The sequence below is a fragment of the Haliaeetus albicilla genome, chromosome 5, assembly GCF_947461875.1.
Source record: "Haliaeetus albicilla chromosome 5, bHalAlb1.1, whole genome shotgun sequence".
NCBI classification, from domain to species: Eukaryota; Metazoa; Chordata; class Aves; order Accipitriformes; family Accipitridae; genus Haliaeetus; species Haliaeetus albicilla.
Genome location: NC_091487.1, coordinates 25742479 through 25757901, shown reverse-complemented (window position 1 = coordinate 25757901; position 15423 = coordinate 25742479). Strand labels below are relative to the sequence as shown.

Sequence of the window (15423 nt, the reverse complement as noted above, 5' to 3'; positions counted from 1 at the left end):
AGTTGTTGCTATAGAAGAAGCAGAGATCATTGAAAAGAGGTTATCATCACCTTGGGTTGCCCTAAATGCAGTCAGAGCTCCTGTTTGAGGCTGTGGGTGGGCATGGGAGCAAAGAGAAGGGTAAGGTCCATGCGTGCTGATTGCCACAGAGACAGGGTCACTTCAGTAGGCTTTTTTTTTTTTTTTTTTTGAAAGCAGCAGGCCAATGGGGGAGAGTGCTTGGGGTGAATCGCAGGGAAACTAAGGACCCCAGGCTCCTAGAGGCTTTGCTGCACACCCATTTGACCCTGCTTGTCTTTTGCCCTGTCAGGGTTCTCCAACCTCTCTCTTGGGGACCAGATGAGCCTCTTGCAGAGCGCCTGGATGGAAATCCTCATCCTGGGCATTGTGTACCGCTCCCTGCCGTATGAGGACAAGCTTGTCTATGCTGAGGACTACATCATGGATGAAGAGCACTCCCGTCTGACAGGGCTGCTGGAGCTCTACCTGGCCATCCTACAACTGGTGCGCCGCTACAAGAAGCTCAAGGTGGAAAAGGAGGAGTTTGTCACACTCAAAGCTCTGGCCCTTGCCAACTCAGGTACAGCCCTGGCCCAGCCAGCCTCGCAATCCGGGAGTCAAGGCCCACACTGTTATCTGGTACAGGAGGAAACTAGAGCCTACTGCCCGAGACTGTGCTGTGCCTGTGTCATGCAACATCCTCAAAGCTCTTCTCTGTCCAAAGAGCAGGACCTAAGCTGGAGAGCAGGGAGAAATGAGGCTTGCTGCTGCTAGAGCCCCAGCTGTGCTCTGGCCCTGTATTAGGGAGTGGAACCAGGCAGGGATGGGCTGGCTGCTGGTTTCTGGCAGTAAAAGAAAGGCTGTGGAGCCCTTCTCCACTAACAAGCCAACTCCAGTGCTGTGAGTTTAGAAAAGGGGAGGTGCACCATGCCTGCATCCACCTCAGTAGTGTTGGTCAGTTACAGCAAACAGGGAAACCCTGGTCCCAATTTCAAATCCCACAAAAAGCTGTGGGGTTGGGGCTGCCTGGTCCCGTCCTGGAGATGTTCAGTGACCACAGACACTGAATACCCCTTTAAATGGGAGACAGTGTGGATCTGGATGGTAAAGGGTAAGACCTGCTGGCAGAAGCCTGATGTTGCATGTTCTGTTTCTTCTTTTGAAGAGGATGAGAAAGGCCAGGGCCCTCAGCCCAGTGCCTTCCATCTCAGTCTGTGCAGCAGGCTGTGGGAGACACAAGAGGTGCTGTGTGTTGCCCTGATGTTGCACAAAAGCCAGACACATATTTGCTCAGGAGTCCCTTCCGAAAGGGAAACTGCTAAAGCTACTGTGTGACGAGGGCTCCCTCTACATCCCTTGAGTCTCATTGTCTCACATCAGATCTCCTTGCTGAGCTGCGTCGTGCAGGTCACAGAATTCACCCTTGCAGCCTAGCAATAAGTCCAGTATCTGTGTTTGGCTAAAGCCACCTTCCAGAAAGACACCTCATGTGAAGCTGAGGGGATTAAAAGAGGGGGAATCTACATCTTTTGTGGTAGCCGACTCTTAATAATTAATCATTCTCTCAGTTTAAAAAAAAAAAAAAAGGCACCAAAAAGGTGCCATATCTTTAAGGTCAGTTTGCCTGAGTTCAGCCTCCAGATATTAGTCTTTGCTGAGCTGTGTCCTATGACGCCAGGTCTTTTTACACCTGACAGCTTGACACGATAAAGTTCCTGTTCCATAGTTGCATTCGTTGGCCATAGATATATTACTTCAAGTATAACCAAGTGGTTCAGAATGCTGTGAGACTGCCCTATCCTCACCATTTTACACCATCCTGTTCCTCATTGCCATCCATACTTCTTAGCAACAGCAATTTAAAAGAAAAAAAGAAAGAAATTACTTACAGCTCATTGATAAAAATGTTGAGTAGCGTCTGGTTTTTTACCGATCCCTGTGGATTTCCACAAGAAAACTCCTTCAGGGATGATTCACCACTGATAGCTACTTTGAGATCTGTCATCTAGCCAGTTACTAATCAATTGAAAGTGTGCTTTATTGATATTGCATAGTGCTAATTTTTTAATGAGAATGTCCTGTGGTGCTAAGCCAAGTGCCTTATAAAAGCCTAAGTCTATTATATCTATGCAGTTAACTTTATCAACCAAACTTGTAATCTCATCAGAGAATGAAATGAGGTTTGTTTGACAAGACCTCTATTCCAAAGTATTGTGTTGACTGGCAATAGAATCATAGAATCATTTAGGTTGCAAAAAACCTTTGAGATCATCAAGTCCAACTATTAACCTAACAATGCCAAGTCCACCACTAAACCATGTCCCTAAGTACCACATCTACACGTCTTTTAAATACCATCTTATAAGTCTTAATTGAACGACACAGTTTTTTTCCTTTATTTTGCCCTGGTTCACATCAGGCTAGCATGGAAATTATCAGATAAGACCTAGGAAAATATGTGCATCATTAGAACTTTTCCAGTCATCTTGAATTTCTCAAAAATACCAAGACTTGTTGATCATTAATCTGCCCTAGATGGGCCTCAGCCAGCAATTTTAGAACTCTTAAAGCCAAGTTATCTAGCTCTGCTGATTTCTGTGAAGTTTGTCCCTAACAAATGTCTAACATCTTATTGCATAAACAACAAAATGAGAAGTCTTCATCATCTTCATATAACACAGGTACCTAATGCTGCTTTTTTCTAAACAGGACAGAAATACTCTCTGAGGATTTCTGTCTCCTCTGCACTGCTAGTAATAATTTAATCATCTCCAGGTGAAAAGAGCCCCACTACAAATGGTCATTTTTCTTCTATTTCTTAAATATTTGTAAAACTTCTTTATTGTCCTTAGCCCTTCCAGCCATGGATTTTCCTCCGATGTCCTTCACTTCCCTTATTGATTTTCTACACTTCATAACTTCTGATTCATATAAATTGCTATCTAGTTCCCTTTTCCAATTTCTCATATATTGCTTTTTTAGCTCTAATTGCTGCCTTCACTTTGCCACTGAACCAGGATGGGCAGATGGCCAAGACTGGCCTCTCTCGATTGTGGGACAGTGGCTTTTGGTGATGTAATCAACTCTTGTTAAAGAACCTGCCTCCTGTCTACCAGGAAGGTCACAGGATTAATCAGGGAGAAGGGCTCCTCAGACAGGAAGGTCACAGGATTAATCAGGGAGAAGGGCTCCTCAGAGAGGCTGAAGTGCTAAGGTAGTGGTTGTGACAGGGTGAGTGCCACACTAGGACGTTCATCTGGCCCATGCTATGAGCAGAGACACTGCAGGACTTGAGCCTTGGTGCTGTCAAGTTCTTCACGTGCAACAGAAGCACTTTCTGCTGATGTTGCTCACTATGCTTTCAGGACTAAGCCCAGGGTAAGCCTTATGGGACAGTCTCTATCAGGAGTGGAGGAACACTGAGCAAAGACAGAGCAGAACAACCAACACTCATCAGCTGCTTTGCGGTTCTGTTTCCAGCACTGTGGAGTAAAGAAAACAAGGTAAGGGTCAGGAGGCGCAGGCCAAAGCATGTTCTCAGCTGGATGGCAAAAGCCATTCTGACTGCACTGTTTTCTCCTAGTGCCGCTATGTAACAGCATAATCCACAAAAATCCTGCTTTGTTATTCATATTGAAACACGTGAAAGTAAAGCACGAGATCTCGTTTTTCATGTAACTAAAGCCTCTCACAATACACACAGAAGAAAGCTAGAATAGGGCAAGTGTATTTTTCTACTGTAACTTTCACATTCAACCTTCACATTCTTCTAATAAAAGTTATTTTTCTTAGTGTATTTGTGACATGGAGTAAACGTGCAGAGCCTGCATGTATGTGCTTGCATGCAAACAGCTGATTCCTAAAATGGTAGGAATGCAGACTACCTTTGGGCCAGGCCTTAGCTCCCATGGGTCAGAGACAGTGTTTAAAGCTGAGCACTTAGATTAGCACCTGTGCTGCCTAGGCCTGCTTTCTGCCTTGCCTCCCATATAGATAAATTCCTGAATTTGCTTTATCCCTGCTGGGTGTAATTGCTCATACAACCCAGCTTCTAAGGACTTTCCTGTCTTCTATGCAGCCCTGTGTATATTGACCCTTTGTTTCTAGGAATTAAAACAAATGAAAACAGAAGTGGGAGCTCACTCACTCTTTACTAGAGGAGAAGCTAACAATAGGCTGACCTTGCCAGAGCAGTGGCTGATCTCTGAGTCCTCAGTGTAACACACCAAGGACACACCTGCTGGGACTGGCAAAGATAATTCAAGTGAATGCTGTCTTTAGTAAGTGCATTTTAGAGAGCTGAGAAATTAATTCTTAATGCCCAGAGCAGCAGGCAAGTCCCAACAATATGATCACCCATTTTTTGACAGAGTAGGGGTGCTGTAGACTTAATTTGTCACCCTTCAGACCCAGCAGTCCCTTCTTAGGCATTCCTAGGTCCTCTTTCCTCAGGAATACAAATTGATCAACCTGTGTATTGAAGAGCCCTCCAGGTTAGCATATAGCACATGTTCACTTAAGGACATCCCGGACCGACCAAATCTTATTTCCTCTTTTTCCCCCCAATGCATTTTAGTGCTGAGACGGAGCGAACAAGGTCTGGATGTAGCAAGGGGATGTGTAGCAAATTCTGTACTAATGGGTCCTGTGAGGTCCCTGCTCCTCCTGCTCCTGCCAGAAGCTGCAAAAAAAAGAGTTAGGTGAGGAGACAGTGAGCCTTGTCCATTCTCACACCTGCCCTGTACCCCATGCCAGCAGTGCTGGAGAAGGGCTCCTGACATGAAGCCTGACTTCTAGGCCAGCTGACCCTCAGGGACATGGTCAGGCAGCCTCCCTCCACCTCAGTGCTCTGACAGCTGTAAAAATTCATAGCTATTGATTTCGTAATTAACAGTTTATCAATGCCATCGACACCAGCTCACTGATGGATTGCAAGGAAATTAATCCTGCAATGTTATTTTATTTTTTGCAGTCAGCTGCCAATTTTGAGCTTCTTTCAGCAAAGAATGGGGGTGGGGTGGGGCAGGCTTTGATCTAGTTATTTAGTGCTGTTAAGTCTCATCACCTTACAGAAGTCAGGTGGCAGAAGGGCACAGTTTTGGGATTCTGTCCACTGTACAGCAGCATCAGTACCCAAAATGAGACCACCCACTTTGGCCTGAAGCATGGCTTGTTGCCTAGCGCTTCTAGCACCTGCTGGGATCTGCAAACTCTGATGGGCTGTGATTACTTCTCCCCCTTGTGCCCCTAGCCAGAAGGACATTAAACAGAAAGACTGGAGGACATTTCTCTCCAAGCTCCAGCTCTTGATACTTCCAGTATCCAAAATGACCTCCGCAACTTGGCAGGAAACAGATCCTACTCGCTTCTCCTGAATGGTGCATGGAAATTTTCCAGAGGTGCTACCTGGCTGGGAGAAGTTGACAGACTGACTTGGCAACATGCTTCTCCCTCCCTACTTTTCAGAATCAACCTCTGTGGCTAGCTCAGGTCATTGTGATGACCTGCCAGCCCTTCTCTGAGCTTCTTTGCCTGGTCTCTTGGATACAAATAGCACATGCAGGAAGAACAATCCTTCCTCAGTAGGCTTCTTGGAAATACAACCCTTTAATATCCTCTAATTAGGGCATTCCTTCTAAACAGCTTCTTAAACAGCTTTCTTGCTAGACATAATATTTTCCCAACTGTTGTAATACTTCATAAATCATGCATCATAAAGAGCGTTTACTGTACATGTGTCTTATGAAATTCACAGTCTCTAACTTGTGTTGCGCTCTCCATAGAGATGACACATATTTCTAGAGAGACTTTGGCGATTCAACCAGCTTTCCTCTCCTTCACTGCTGTCACACTGAGGAGCCCCTGTCCTCACATTTGTGTTGTATGTGTGTGGGCTGAGCCAGAGCACTGCCATACTGCAAAGCCTGGCTGCAGTGGCAGACAGTGCAACTGCACGTGTCTTGACGTAGTGTCCCTTTGCTGCTGCTTCTGCATTTGTTGCCCTGTGGCAGGAATCTTTATCAATGGGTTCAGTATCGATTAGAAGTCTCTGAACATTCAATGAAGACAAGGCAACAGTGTCTCCAGCTCTGTCAGGATTGTAAGAAAGAAGCAAGCATCAGCAAGATGAAAGGGAGAAAAACCTTCAGTGATGCTGTGCCTCATTAGCTTCTCTAATCTAACCTCTCTGCTCTTTGGTGCTGTCCTGTCACCATGACTCACCCACAAGTTTAGCAGCCCGTGTTCAACTCGGGTTCCCCAGCTCAACCCCTGACTTCGTCACTACCAGCTACCTCTGCCTCAGAGACACACCAAGGAGCTGTGCTAGCCTTGCAAACCCTGCCAGCCCCTCCGGTAGATTGTAGAAATCTAACTGGCAGGGTAAGGGAAGAGGCCTTGCAGGAGGTGTGGGTTTCCTTTACTGAAGCAGGAAGCTCCCGGAGCAGCTGCTGCCAGTCTCTGAAAACAGGGGCATATGCACAAAGGTGGGGCTGGCAACACCCCTGGGCACACTGGTTGTGACCTACTGGGGCTTTTGTGTCTTGCTGACACCCTGAGCAGCTGCACGGCAATTAGGCAGTTTAGACAGATGAAGCGCTATAGCAGTGTTAATTATTCTTAATGAGATTGCTCCCAAGTGGCAGCACAGCAGCTGCTGCCCCTTGCAGGGTGACTCCCCCCGTAAGGAGCATGGAGGGCAAGTGAATGTGCAAGTCACAAAGGCCCCGGCTGACCCCTGCACAGCCTTGGGGTGGCTGGCAAAATGGGCAGCACATAGGGCACAGTGTGTCACCTACCCCTGGCAACCTTACTGTCCCACACTGTTAGGGCCAACTCGTTGGGCTGATGCAGAACTTCACAGCAGCAGCACCAACACCTGCCAGCAAGGGGTTTTTTGCCCTTAAGAAACAAAACAAAACAAGAACAATCACCCCAGCACCTGCCTCCCCTCCCCCAAAAAAACCAACACCAAAACACCAACTCCCCCAAAAAACAGAAAAGAAAAGGAAAGAAAGCATCTTTAGCTTCAGGACCATAAAGGATTTCCTTCCTCATGTCTGACTTGTCTGTTTGCTGTCTTTTCTCCCTCCCTCCAGACTCCATGCACATAGAGGACATGGATGCAGTGCAGAAACTCCAGGACCTTCTCCACGAAGCCCTGCAGGACTACGAGCTGAGTCAGCGCAACGAGGAGCCCCGGCGAGCAGGCAAGCTGCTTCTGACCTTGCCCCTCCTGCGGCAGACGGCTGCCAAAGCTGTGCAGCACTTCTACAGCATCAAACTGCAAGGCAAGGTTCCCATGCATAAACTCTTCCTAGAAATGCTAGAGGCAAAGGTCTGACAGCCCCAGCGCCAGCCGACAGTGGCCGGGGAACAAACTAGAAACAAAGATGCAGACAACGGAGCAATCCAAACAGCAGCAGCAGCCACCGCCGGCTTTTATCTTCAATCATTTATTATGGAAGAATTATTTAATGTCTATCTGTCGGCGTGACTGCAGAATCTCGTGTACAGGAGGGGGGAAACTCTTTTAATCAGTCACCTGTTTCTCTTTTTTTGTTTGTTTTCTCTGTGGGAAATACCAGAATATGCTCTTGCACTTGTTGAGGCGGTCACTGGGGCTCAGCCTCTCTGAGCAGTGATGCTCTCAGCACTATCCAGGCCGCCTGCTCCCCAGCTCCCTCCGCCAGTGCTGGAGGGGGAGTGGGGACAGAAGCAGGAAGAGAGGAAGAATAGTGTCAATACAAACTTTATCTGCTGGTGTTGTGAGGGGTCAGATAGAAAGGGAAGCAGCCAGGGTCCTTCTTTTTGTCACCTTCCTGGCTCTAACCATAGAGCAGAGGCTCCTTTGGAGAAGAGTGCTGCTGGACCTCTCCTGATGAAAACGGCTGCCTCCCAGGCTCCTCTAGCGACAGCTAACACTTGTACATACAGGCCCCACTTCTTACCGGGAAAGATGCTCCTAACTGTGTAAGATATTCTGCGACCTTGTACAGTGTGTCATTACGCCTGGCTAGTCCCTCCTATGTACAATCCCCGCAGGCCCCTGAAGAGGTAGGATGTATGTCCCTGAGAGAATGCAAGTCTCCTTTCCCAGATGGCAAGAAAAAGAGGAGAGCCTCATGTTATGCTTCAGTGCTGGGTTGACTTGATAATCTCTGCATCCTCTCCTATGTGGTGCTAACTACAATTCTTCCACACTTTTCACCCCGTAGTGTATCATCAAACCTGCCTCTTCAGCTCAGCTGAGTGCCATTCCCCACTTGTTCCTTGTGGCAGAGAACACAAGGCTTTGTTTGCATGATTACTGCCCAAGTATAAATACACCCCAAACCAGGGCTTTCCTAGACTTCGTTAAAGTGATAGCTCTTTGCCTCCACAGAGACGTAGGCTTATTGCCAAATGCTAGTTAGGAATCAAGGGCACTGCTTTTTGGAGGAGGCAGCTCTTGAGCCTGAGAGATTGCTTTTTTGTGGCAGCCTAGGGAAATAAATTAGAGGGTGATGTGAAACCAACCCACAATATCCCAACTACTGTCTTCCCCTGCCTCATCCCATTACCCTCAAAAGCAGCAAAAGAGCTAGCATAGATTATACCTGGGCCTAGTAAGAGGTTCTTTCACTGATGGGAAAGCAAATATTTGACCTTGAGGTGGTGGGAGAAGAAGTGGGGGAATGTTTATTTACTTCTTTCCTGTAACCAGGTTTCTGCTGTCTCCAAGCCCTGGTTTAGATCTGCTGCCTAAGCCACAACTGCTGCATTCCCGGTAGCCAGAGGGGAATGTCGGTGACTGACAAAACTGGCTGTTGGCATTCTCTGAGATTTTATTTTCTAGGTCACTTAGTTTTGAGCCAGCCTGAGCTGATGAAACCTGAATGTATTGTCTGTTTTGTGGTCAGCGGCACGGCAGTAGAGGTGAGAAAAAGCCTCTGATCTACATTTGAGACACCACTAGCTGTACTGCCTCTGTTCCCCTCAAGCTTCCATCCCTTCCTGGCTAGCCCAGGAGAAAGATGGTGTGGCAGAGGAGTAACTTTCCCCCAGGAGGAAGCCTTCCAAACCAGGATTGAGGCATGTGATCAGGGAGACACTGGGTGCTTGTTTTCTACTGGAGCAGAATGTGTCACAGCAGAGCTGTCAGTGCTGCAGAACAACACCGAGGCTAGCTCAGAGACTGGAGGCACTAACGGATCCTGACCTCTCAGCTCTCACAGCCAGCCCGCTCCTGGTACTTCAGTTAGTTCAGTTCCATCTCCTTTGAGTTTTCTCTACACACGCAGTCATAGCTACTCTCACTCATTTTGTACTCACTTGATAAAGGAATTCAGTCTTGCTTCAGGCACATTAGTAAACCAACAGAGACCTAAGGGGCAGAAGGCATGTGGGAGCTGGGACTGCTTCTGTGTTCACAGTGGTGGCAATTACACAGTGGCCTTGTGCTTTGAACAGATTCTCATGCTTCTCTCCGCAGCTCCCTCCCAGAGGCAGCTGGGGAGAAAATGAGAGGCTTTTGGTTGCGCTCATGATCCCTGTACCCATCTGTGACTCGGAGGGACCAAAGTGAAATGCACACCACCACTACAGAGCCAGCTTGCCATGTGCTGCACTCTGCTGTGTAAAGGTAGCTGTCCCAAAATGGGCTGAAAAGATCCTAAGAAGCAATTCTTATTCTGTTGGGCCCTGGCTGGAAAGGTCACTTACCAAAAAAAAAAAAAAAAAAAAAGGCTCTTCCAGCTTTGTTGTATTTGGACTTGGGCCTGCTTTCCAGAACAGGGAGGGAGAACTATCTACAAAACACGATTATGGAGAGCTGCCGAGTTAGCTTCTAGCCCACAGAGACTGCTGGCTATTTAGAGTAGGGCTATGGTACAGAGGCAAATCCTGCCTTGGCAGAACAATATAAAGATACCAAATGCATTTTTTTCCAGGACCTTCTTTCTCCATTACAGCTGCATAACCTTGGAGCCCATCTGGATATCCCCCATTGCTTGAAGATAATATGCCTGGAAGTGTTTGCATTGCTTCTGAAATAGGATGGGAACTGAAGCAGACAGTAATTAGCATATATTAATCTCTTTAAGCAAGGAATGCAAACTCTTCCCCAGGAACTGGGACAGAAACACCTGTCTAGATTTAACCCTTAAAAGGCTTGTACCATATACTGGGAACCAGGTCAGATCTGTTGGGCACTTCAGACCAGTACAGGAATCACACACATCTCTTCCCAGTTACTCTGATTGCTGTGCATCACTAGTGCTATCACGCTGCTACAACTGAGGAGCATGTCCAGCTACACAGTGAGCTGGGCTTGCAGAGAAGGGTAACATTTTAGTGTAGTCCTCTCAGTGCACTTTGAAGTAGGAAATGGGGCTTCAGCAACTGCTTAGGTCTTTGAATGCTCACAGTCTCTTACAAAAAGGTCTGGGGATGTGGAAGTTGAGACATGAACTAGGAAATGGGTTCTGGGTCAGTGCGCTTTATGCTGTTCATTTGTAATATAGGACTTATAGAGCACCATACAGCCGTCCTTCTACATGGGGCAAAAGATGATGGATCTTGAGCCTTGGGACACAAATGGGCTCTATGACTTAAAGAAAAGCAAAGCGGTAGAGGTAAGTAAGCGTATCAGTGACAGTGAATAAGCATGAAGCCCACGCCCAGCAACTATGGTAAAAGCAGCTCCAGCCCCTGATTTGCATGTGTGGATAACAGAAACGATGTACCCATCAGCTGCTACAAAAGGCAATTCTTCCCAAGTGACCAGCTCTTCTGTTTTGGGCACATTCTTCTCTGGGAACAGCAGTGTCTGGCCTGTAATGCAAAACAAATTTCATGGGGATCAATTAAAAGAAAAGGTAAAATACCACACAGAATTAGGTTTCTGGGGAACCTTGGGCATTACATCTCGCAGCAAAACTGTGAAGCCAGAAGAAACTCCCCTATAACAATCAGAACCTTGCAGTACTGCTCATGCTAAGGGGGCATTATTTTTTTCTTTGTAAGCTAAATCATCTTTTTTTTTTTTTTTAAACTATTACAAATATATAAAATAAAACATGCTGCACCAGAAAGATGTAAGCAGCTATTAGAGGGGAAAGTCACTGAGAAAGACCCTAGAATGTAACTTGTTGAGCTTTTATTACCAATCGGAGCTGAGAAAAGAGCTTCCACTTTGTATCCACAAGCTATAATCAATCATATGGCCAAAGGCCACTCTGTTGTTCTTGTGGCTGGGTTTTGTGGAGAAGCCAGAGAGACAGAGGCTGTGAGAATGATGCAGGGAGTTATAGACAGTGAAATAAACAGTATCTACTTAACTATTATCTGCTCCTAAAAAAAAAAAAAAGAAAAAAACCTGTTAAATTGTATTCTTGTGGTACAGGTCATTTCAAGCAAAACAAGAAATAAAACAGAGAAATGTAAAAACTAACCCAGACAGAGTAATGTTTATTGTGTTTAGGAGCTGCTCCATTCTGTCCCTTGGGATACACATAGCCCCACAGAAGAGGCTGGGGTGGGGGAAGGGATGATTTGTGCATGCTGTGGAAGGGAAGGAGAGCCCCAGCCTTCTCACTTGGAAATGCTCATTTGGTGTTTTCCCATATCCAGAAAAAAAGTTCTCAGCAAGCTTCTGAGTTTTTGTGAGATTAGCTTTGCTGAGGACTTGTTAGGCAGGCACTGTTGTCACTCCCTGCTATGGACTGGTCTGTTTCTTTCACTCACCCATATTCTCCCCACATTCTGCACTTCACTGGTGCAAGGAGTAACCATGAGCTAGCAATGAAAAAGCCTTGAAGTTGTTCCAGTGAAAAACAAAATCTCTAATCATAAAATAGACCACTGGCTTAAACCCAACAGTGACATCATGAGTGTTCCAAGCATTACAGCAGCTGTCCAGTGCTTATAAAGTGGGTGCAAGTGCTGAAGTCATGGCATTTGCATTGATCTGGTGATCAAGTGGTGCAGGAGGGCAAGCTTATGTCTGCTTGAGAAAGCAGAAGGAAATGCACTGTGGTAATTGGGGCAGAGACGTGAGAAACAAGAACCCCAGTTTTTTATTCTACCTCTGACTCTACTGAGCGCAGACAGCATCACACCCTGTGTAAGCAGCACCATCTCCACACACCTCAGCCAATGCTGCTAAGGTCCTTCTTTCAGGCAGTGGCACTCACCGGGATGATGTGTCTAAACCAGGCAACCAAGAGGCCTCTCAGCCTACCCGCAGGAGGAGGAGGTGGCCGAATTATTAGTGGTGGCCAGCAGGAAAGGCCATGGGCTAGAAATGAGCTTGAATGAAAAAACAAGATGAGCACAGAGCTAGAGAGCGAGGTGGAGAACAACAAGGTTTTCCTACACTTACAGCAGCTACCCCCAGCCCCACACCATCAGAGCACCACTCTGACCGTGACAGGCTCAATCTTTGAACCAACACAATCCCCTTCCAAGTTCACATAGGCACCTCACAGTCCCCACCTGCTCACACTCCCCACCCCACCCATAGCCCACCTGCATCGAGTGCTTAGGCCCTCTGAATGTTGCATCCATTCACAGAAGGTTTGGAATTGGCCACCACAGTAGGACTTTAGAACGGACTTTACTTTGGGTTAAATACAGCACAGGGATGGTCAGTCTGTGGCTTTGCGAAAGGCAGCAGTTCTGGGGTTCTGAAAAGTTTATGTGGTACTGGAGCTGCTGGTGTCAAGAGATCAGTAAGGGTAGCCAGGGGACTATGGAGAGCCCAGGCCTCACTGGTCTCTTCAAATACCATTCAAGGGACGTAAGCTTTCCTCAGTCCCTAACCTCTAAAGTGGCAGCTGCCTTCCGTACATTTCCTGGGCACCCTTCTGCTTTGTCTACGTTTTTCGAGGCTTTCCTTACTTTCCTTATTATTGTTCACTCACACTGGAATTAAAAAAAAAGCGGGGGAGGAGGGGGTTGGCTTTATAGTAAGCACACTGAGCATTGAGAGAAACTGAGGACAACCTGAAATTTCCTCTTACAGAAAAGCTTCACAGAAAATACTGGAAAAGTATTCTCTGTTTTCTCAGATTAGCTGGGGAGGGAGGGAGGTTTCTCTACTAATCAATGGTGAGTTCTTTAAATACATTTCTCTCCCCCAAAGTTAAAGGCATGTTTAACTGCTGGAATATGTTCTTAAACTCCAAATGTTAAAACATGATTGCAGTAGTTATTTGTGGCTACCTGCACACAAAATAAAATGAAAACCAACAAGATTTTTCTCTTTCAGGCTAAGGTATCACACAGGGAGTCAAAGCAAACATTAGCTGATGTACAGAAAACTTCAGTGTTCAACTTTCCAGTAACAGAAAGCTAGAGAGGTTGTGCTGTGTGCCTGGCTTTCTTTACAAAGACATTGTCTCCCATTGCAACCAATTTGAAAAAATTGGCAAAACCTGGACACCTGCGCCTGGGGAGCAGGAGGACTAGCCTAGCAGTGTGCTGTGGTGGCTGGAGGAGACAGAGGCTGATAAGCGACTAATGCGAGTTGGGTTTAGAAAGCACAAGGATGGTTCAGCAAAGCACAGCTTCCCTGATCCAAAACACTGCTGCCAGCCAGCCAAAAACAACAGCCTTGCTCCAAAAAACTGCAGCCAGTGAGTCGCTTTACATTAGTACTAATCAGCTTTGAGAGGCTCATCATGCTCCTGGTCTTTGTGTGCTTGCTTCCACAGGGCTTGGGTGAGGCTAGAAAAGTCTTCAGCTCTGGGAGTAGCAGCATCCAAATAATTATAAGTAGGAGTGAAGTCACAGGAACGATCAGAGATGGCCAAAGGCCCAAAGTATCTTTTGTAAGAAAAACTAAGACAGACAACAGCTACCACTGACACATCACAGATTTGCTAAAGACTTCAGTGCTTCACTGAGCCCTTTGTAAATCTAACCAGTCACACATCAACTGCAGCCATCTCTTGGCAGCACACACAGCACGTGCAGAAACAGCTATATTGGTTCAGATCACAGACCCATTTAGGCCAGTGCCCCCTCTCTGCTAAAGTGGCCAGTAGCAGGTGGCCAGAGGAGAATGTAAAACCGGGGCAAGGAGGTATGATTAAGTCTCCCAGCGACTTAAGGATCAAAGACTACCTGAGCTAGAGATGAATGAGGTCTTTTTATTTCACACCCCTTCCCAATGATTATTTTTATATTAATTTTTCCAGTCCTGTTTTCAACTACAACAAGCATTCAGCCTCTGCAGCACCCTGCAGCAATGAGTTCCATGGATCACTGCTCAAAGCAGTATCTTTGCCTGTTCTGAGCATGCCATCAGTTCATCCTATTTCATGCTCCTACGGCTTGTATTAGAAGACAAAACAAACAGGCCCGTGCTCACTTTTCCCTAGCATTCGCAATCTTCTATGTCTTGATTTCACTCATGGTCATTTCTTTTCAGGGAGGAAGTAGAGCTGCCAGCCTTACCCCTTCACAGGGTACACATTGCACCAATTAAGTTACAAAAATGTTATAATAAGAAAAAGGCAAATGACTACCTTCCACCACTTGATCTTGATGCTTTAAAGACAAGTACAAAAACCTAGTCCCTATCTGAGATGATACACAGACAGGCAGATACAGACCTCGCTTTTGTAGCTATCCACACACCAACATACACACTCATTGCATCTCTTAGCTATGCTTTCTTTCACAGCACTACTGGAGTTCACATCTACCTTCAAAATAGCTTAGAAACAAGATTAGCCTATTTAAACCATATTTTCCCAACAATAACAGATTGGAATCCCTACTCCTTTACATGAATGCAGCCTTTTCCCCGACAGATCTTTTTTCTCTTTTTCATCCATCTGAAACAAACAGTGGAAACTAAAAAGGCACCTTGGCCTTTCTCTGATATAATCCTTTTATTATAACACAAATGAGTGTTTTAAAAACAGAAGATTTTAATGCATTCCTTGATGTATTGAATAAGATTTTTTTTTAAAGGTACTCCTTCCTATTGCACAATAAGAAGCTGATTTCTATTTAGAAATCCCAGCTTACTTAGTTGAGAAATACCAAACCCTTGCTTTTCTAAATGCTTAAAATCAGCACATTGACCATTCTATAAAAAGTCTCAGCATCCAGTGCATTATTTTGATCAATGAAATTATTATACAGTTTGTTCTCTGATTTCAAGAAACTGGCATTACATTTTCAATAAGCTTTATCACACATCCCTGACGTAACTGCAATTGTTGAATAATAAAAGGCAGGGCAGTGATCAGATAAGGAGAAGCCAGGACAGAGCAAACTGAAATCACTTTGCCTAAAGAGGCAAGAATCAACACAAAACAAGGTTGCATTTAATAGATCGGTTAGAACAAAGCACATAAATCATGTTTTTGAGAGGGGTTAATTTACACCATATGCCAATTAAGTCAAGTGCAATACATAAGTAAGTTATGA

At 45.8% G+C, this 15423-nt stretch overlaps 1 protein-coding gene across 3 annotated transcripts in view; it reads left to right on the top strand.

Moving 5' to 3' along the window:
- Nucleotides 1–13233, top strand: part of ESRRB (estrogen related receptor beta) — a 179706-nt gene extending 166473 nt beyond the window's left edge. For all 3 annotated transcript variants that reach the window (XM_069783828.1, XM_069783827.1, XM_069783829.1), the window contains 2 exons: nucleotides 311–580; nucleotides 7098–13233. In XM_069783828.1, the coding sequence (XP_069639929.1) occupies nucleotides 311–580; nucleotides 7098–7342 (515 nt within the window). In that variant the 3' untranslated portion in view covers nucleotides 7343–13233. The remainder of the gene's footprint in view (nucleotides 1–310; nucleotides 581–7097) is intronic.
- The last annotated feature ends 2190 nt before the right edge of the window (nucleotides 13234–15423 follow it).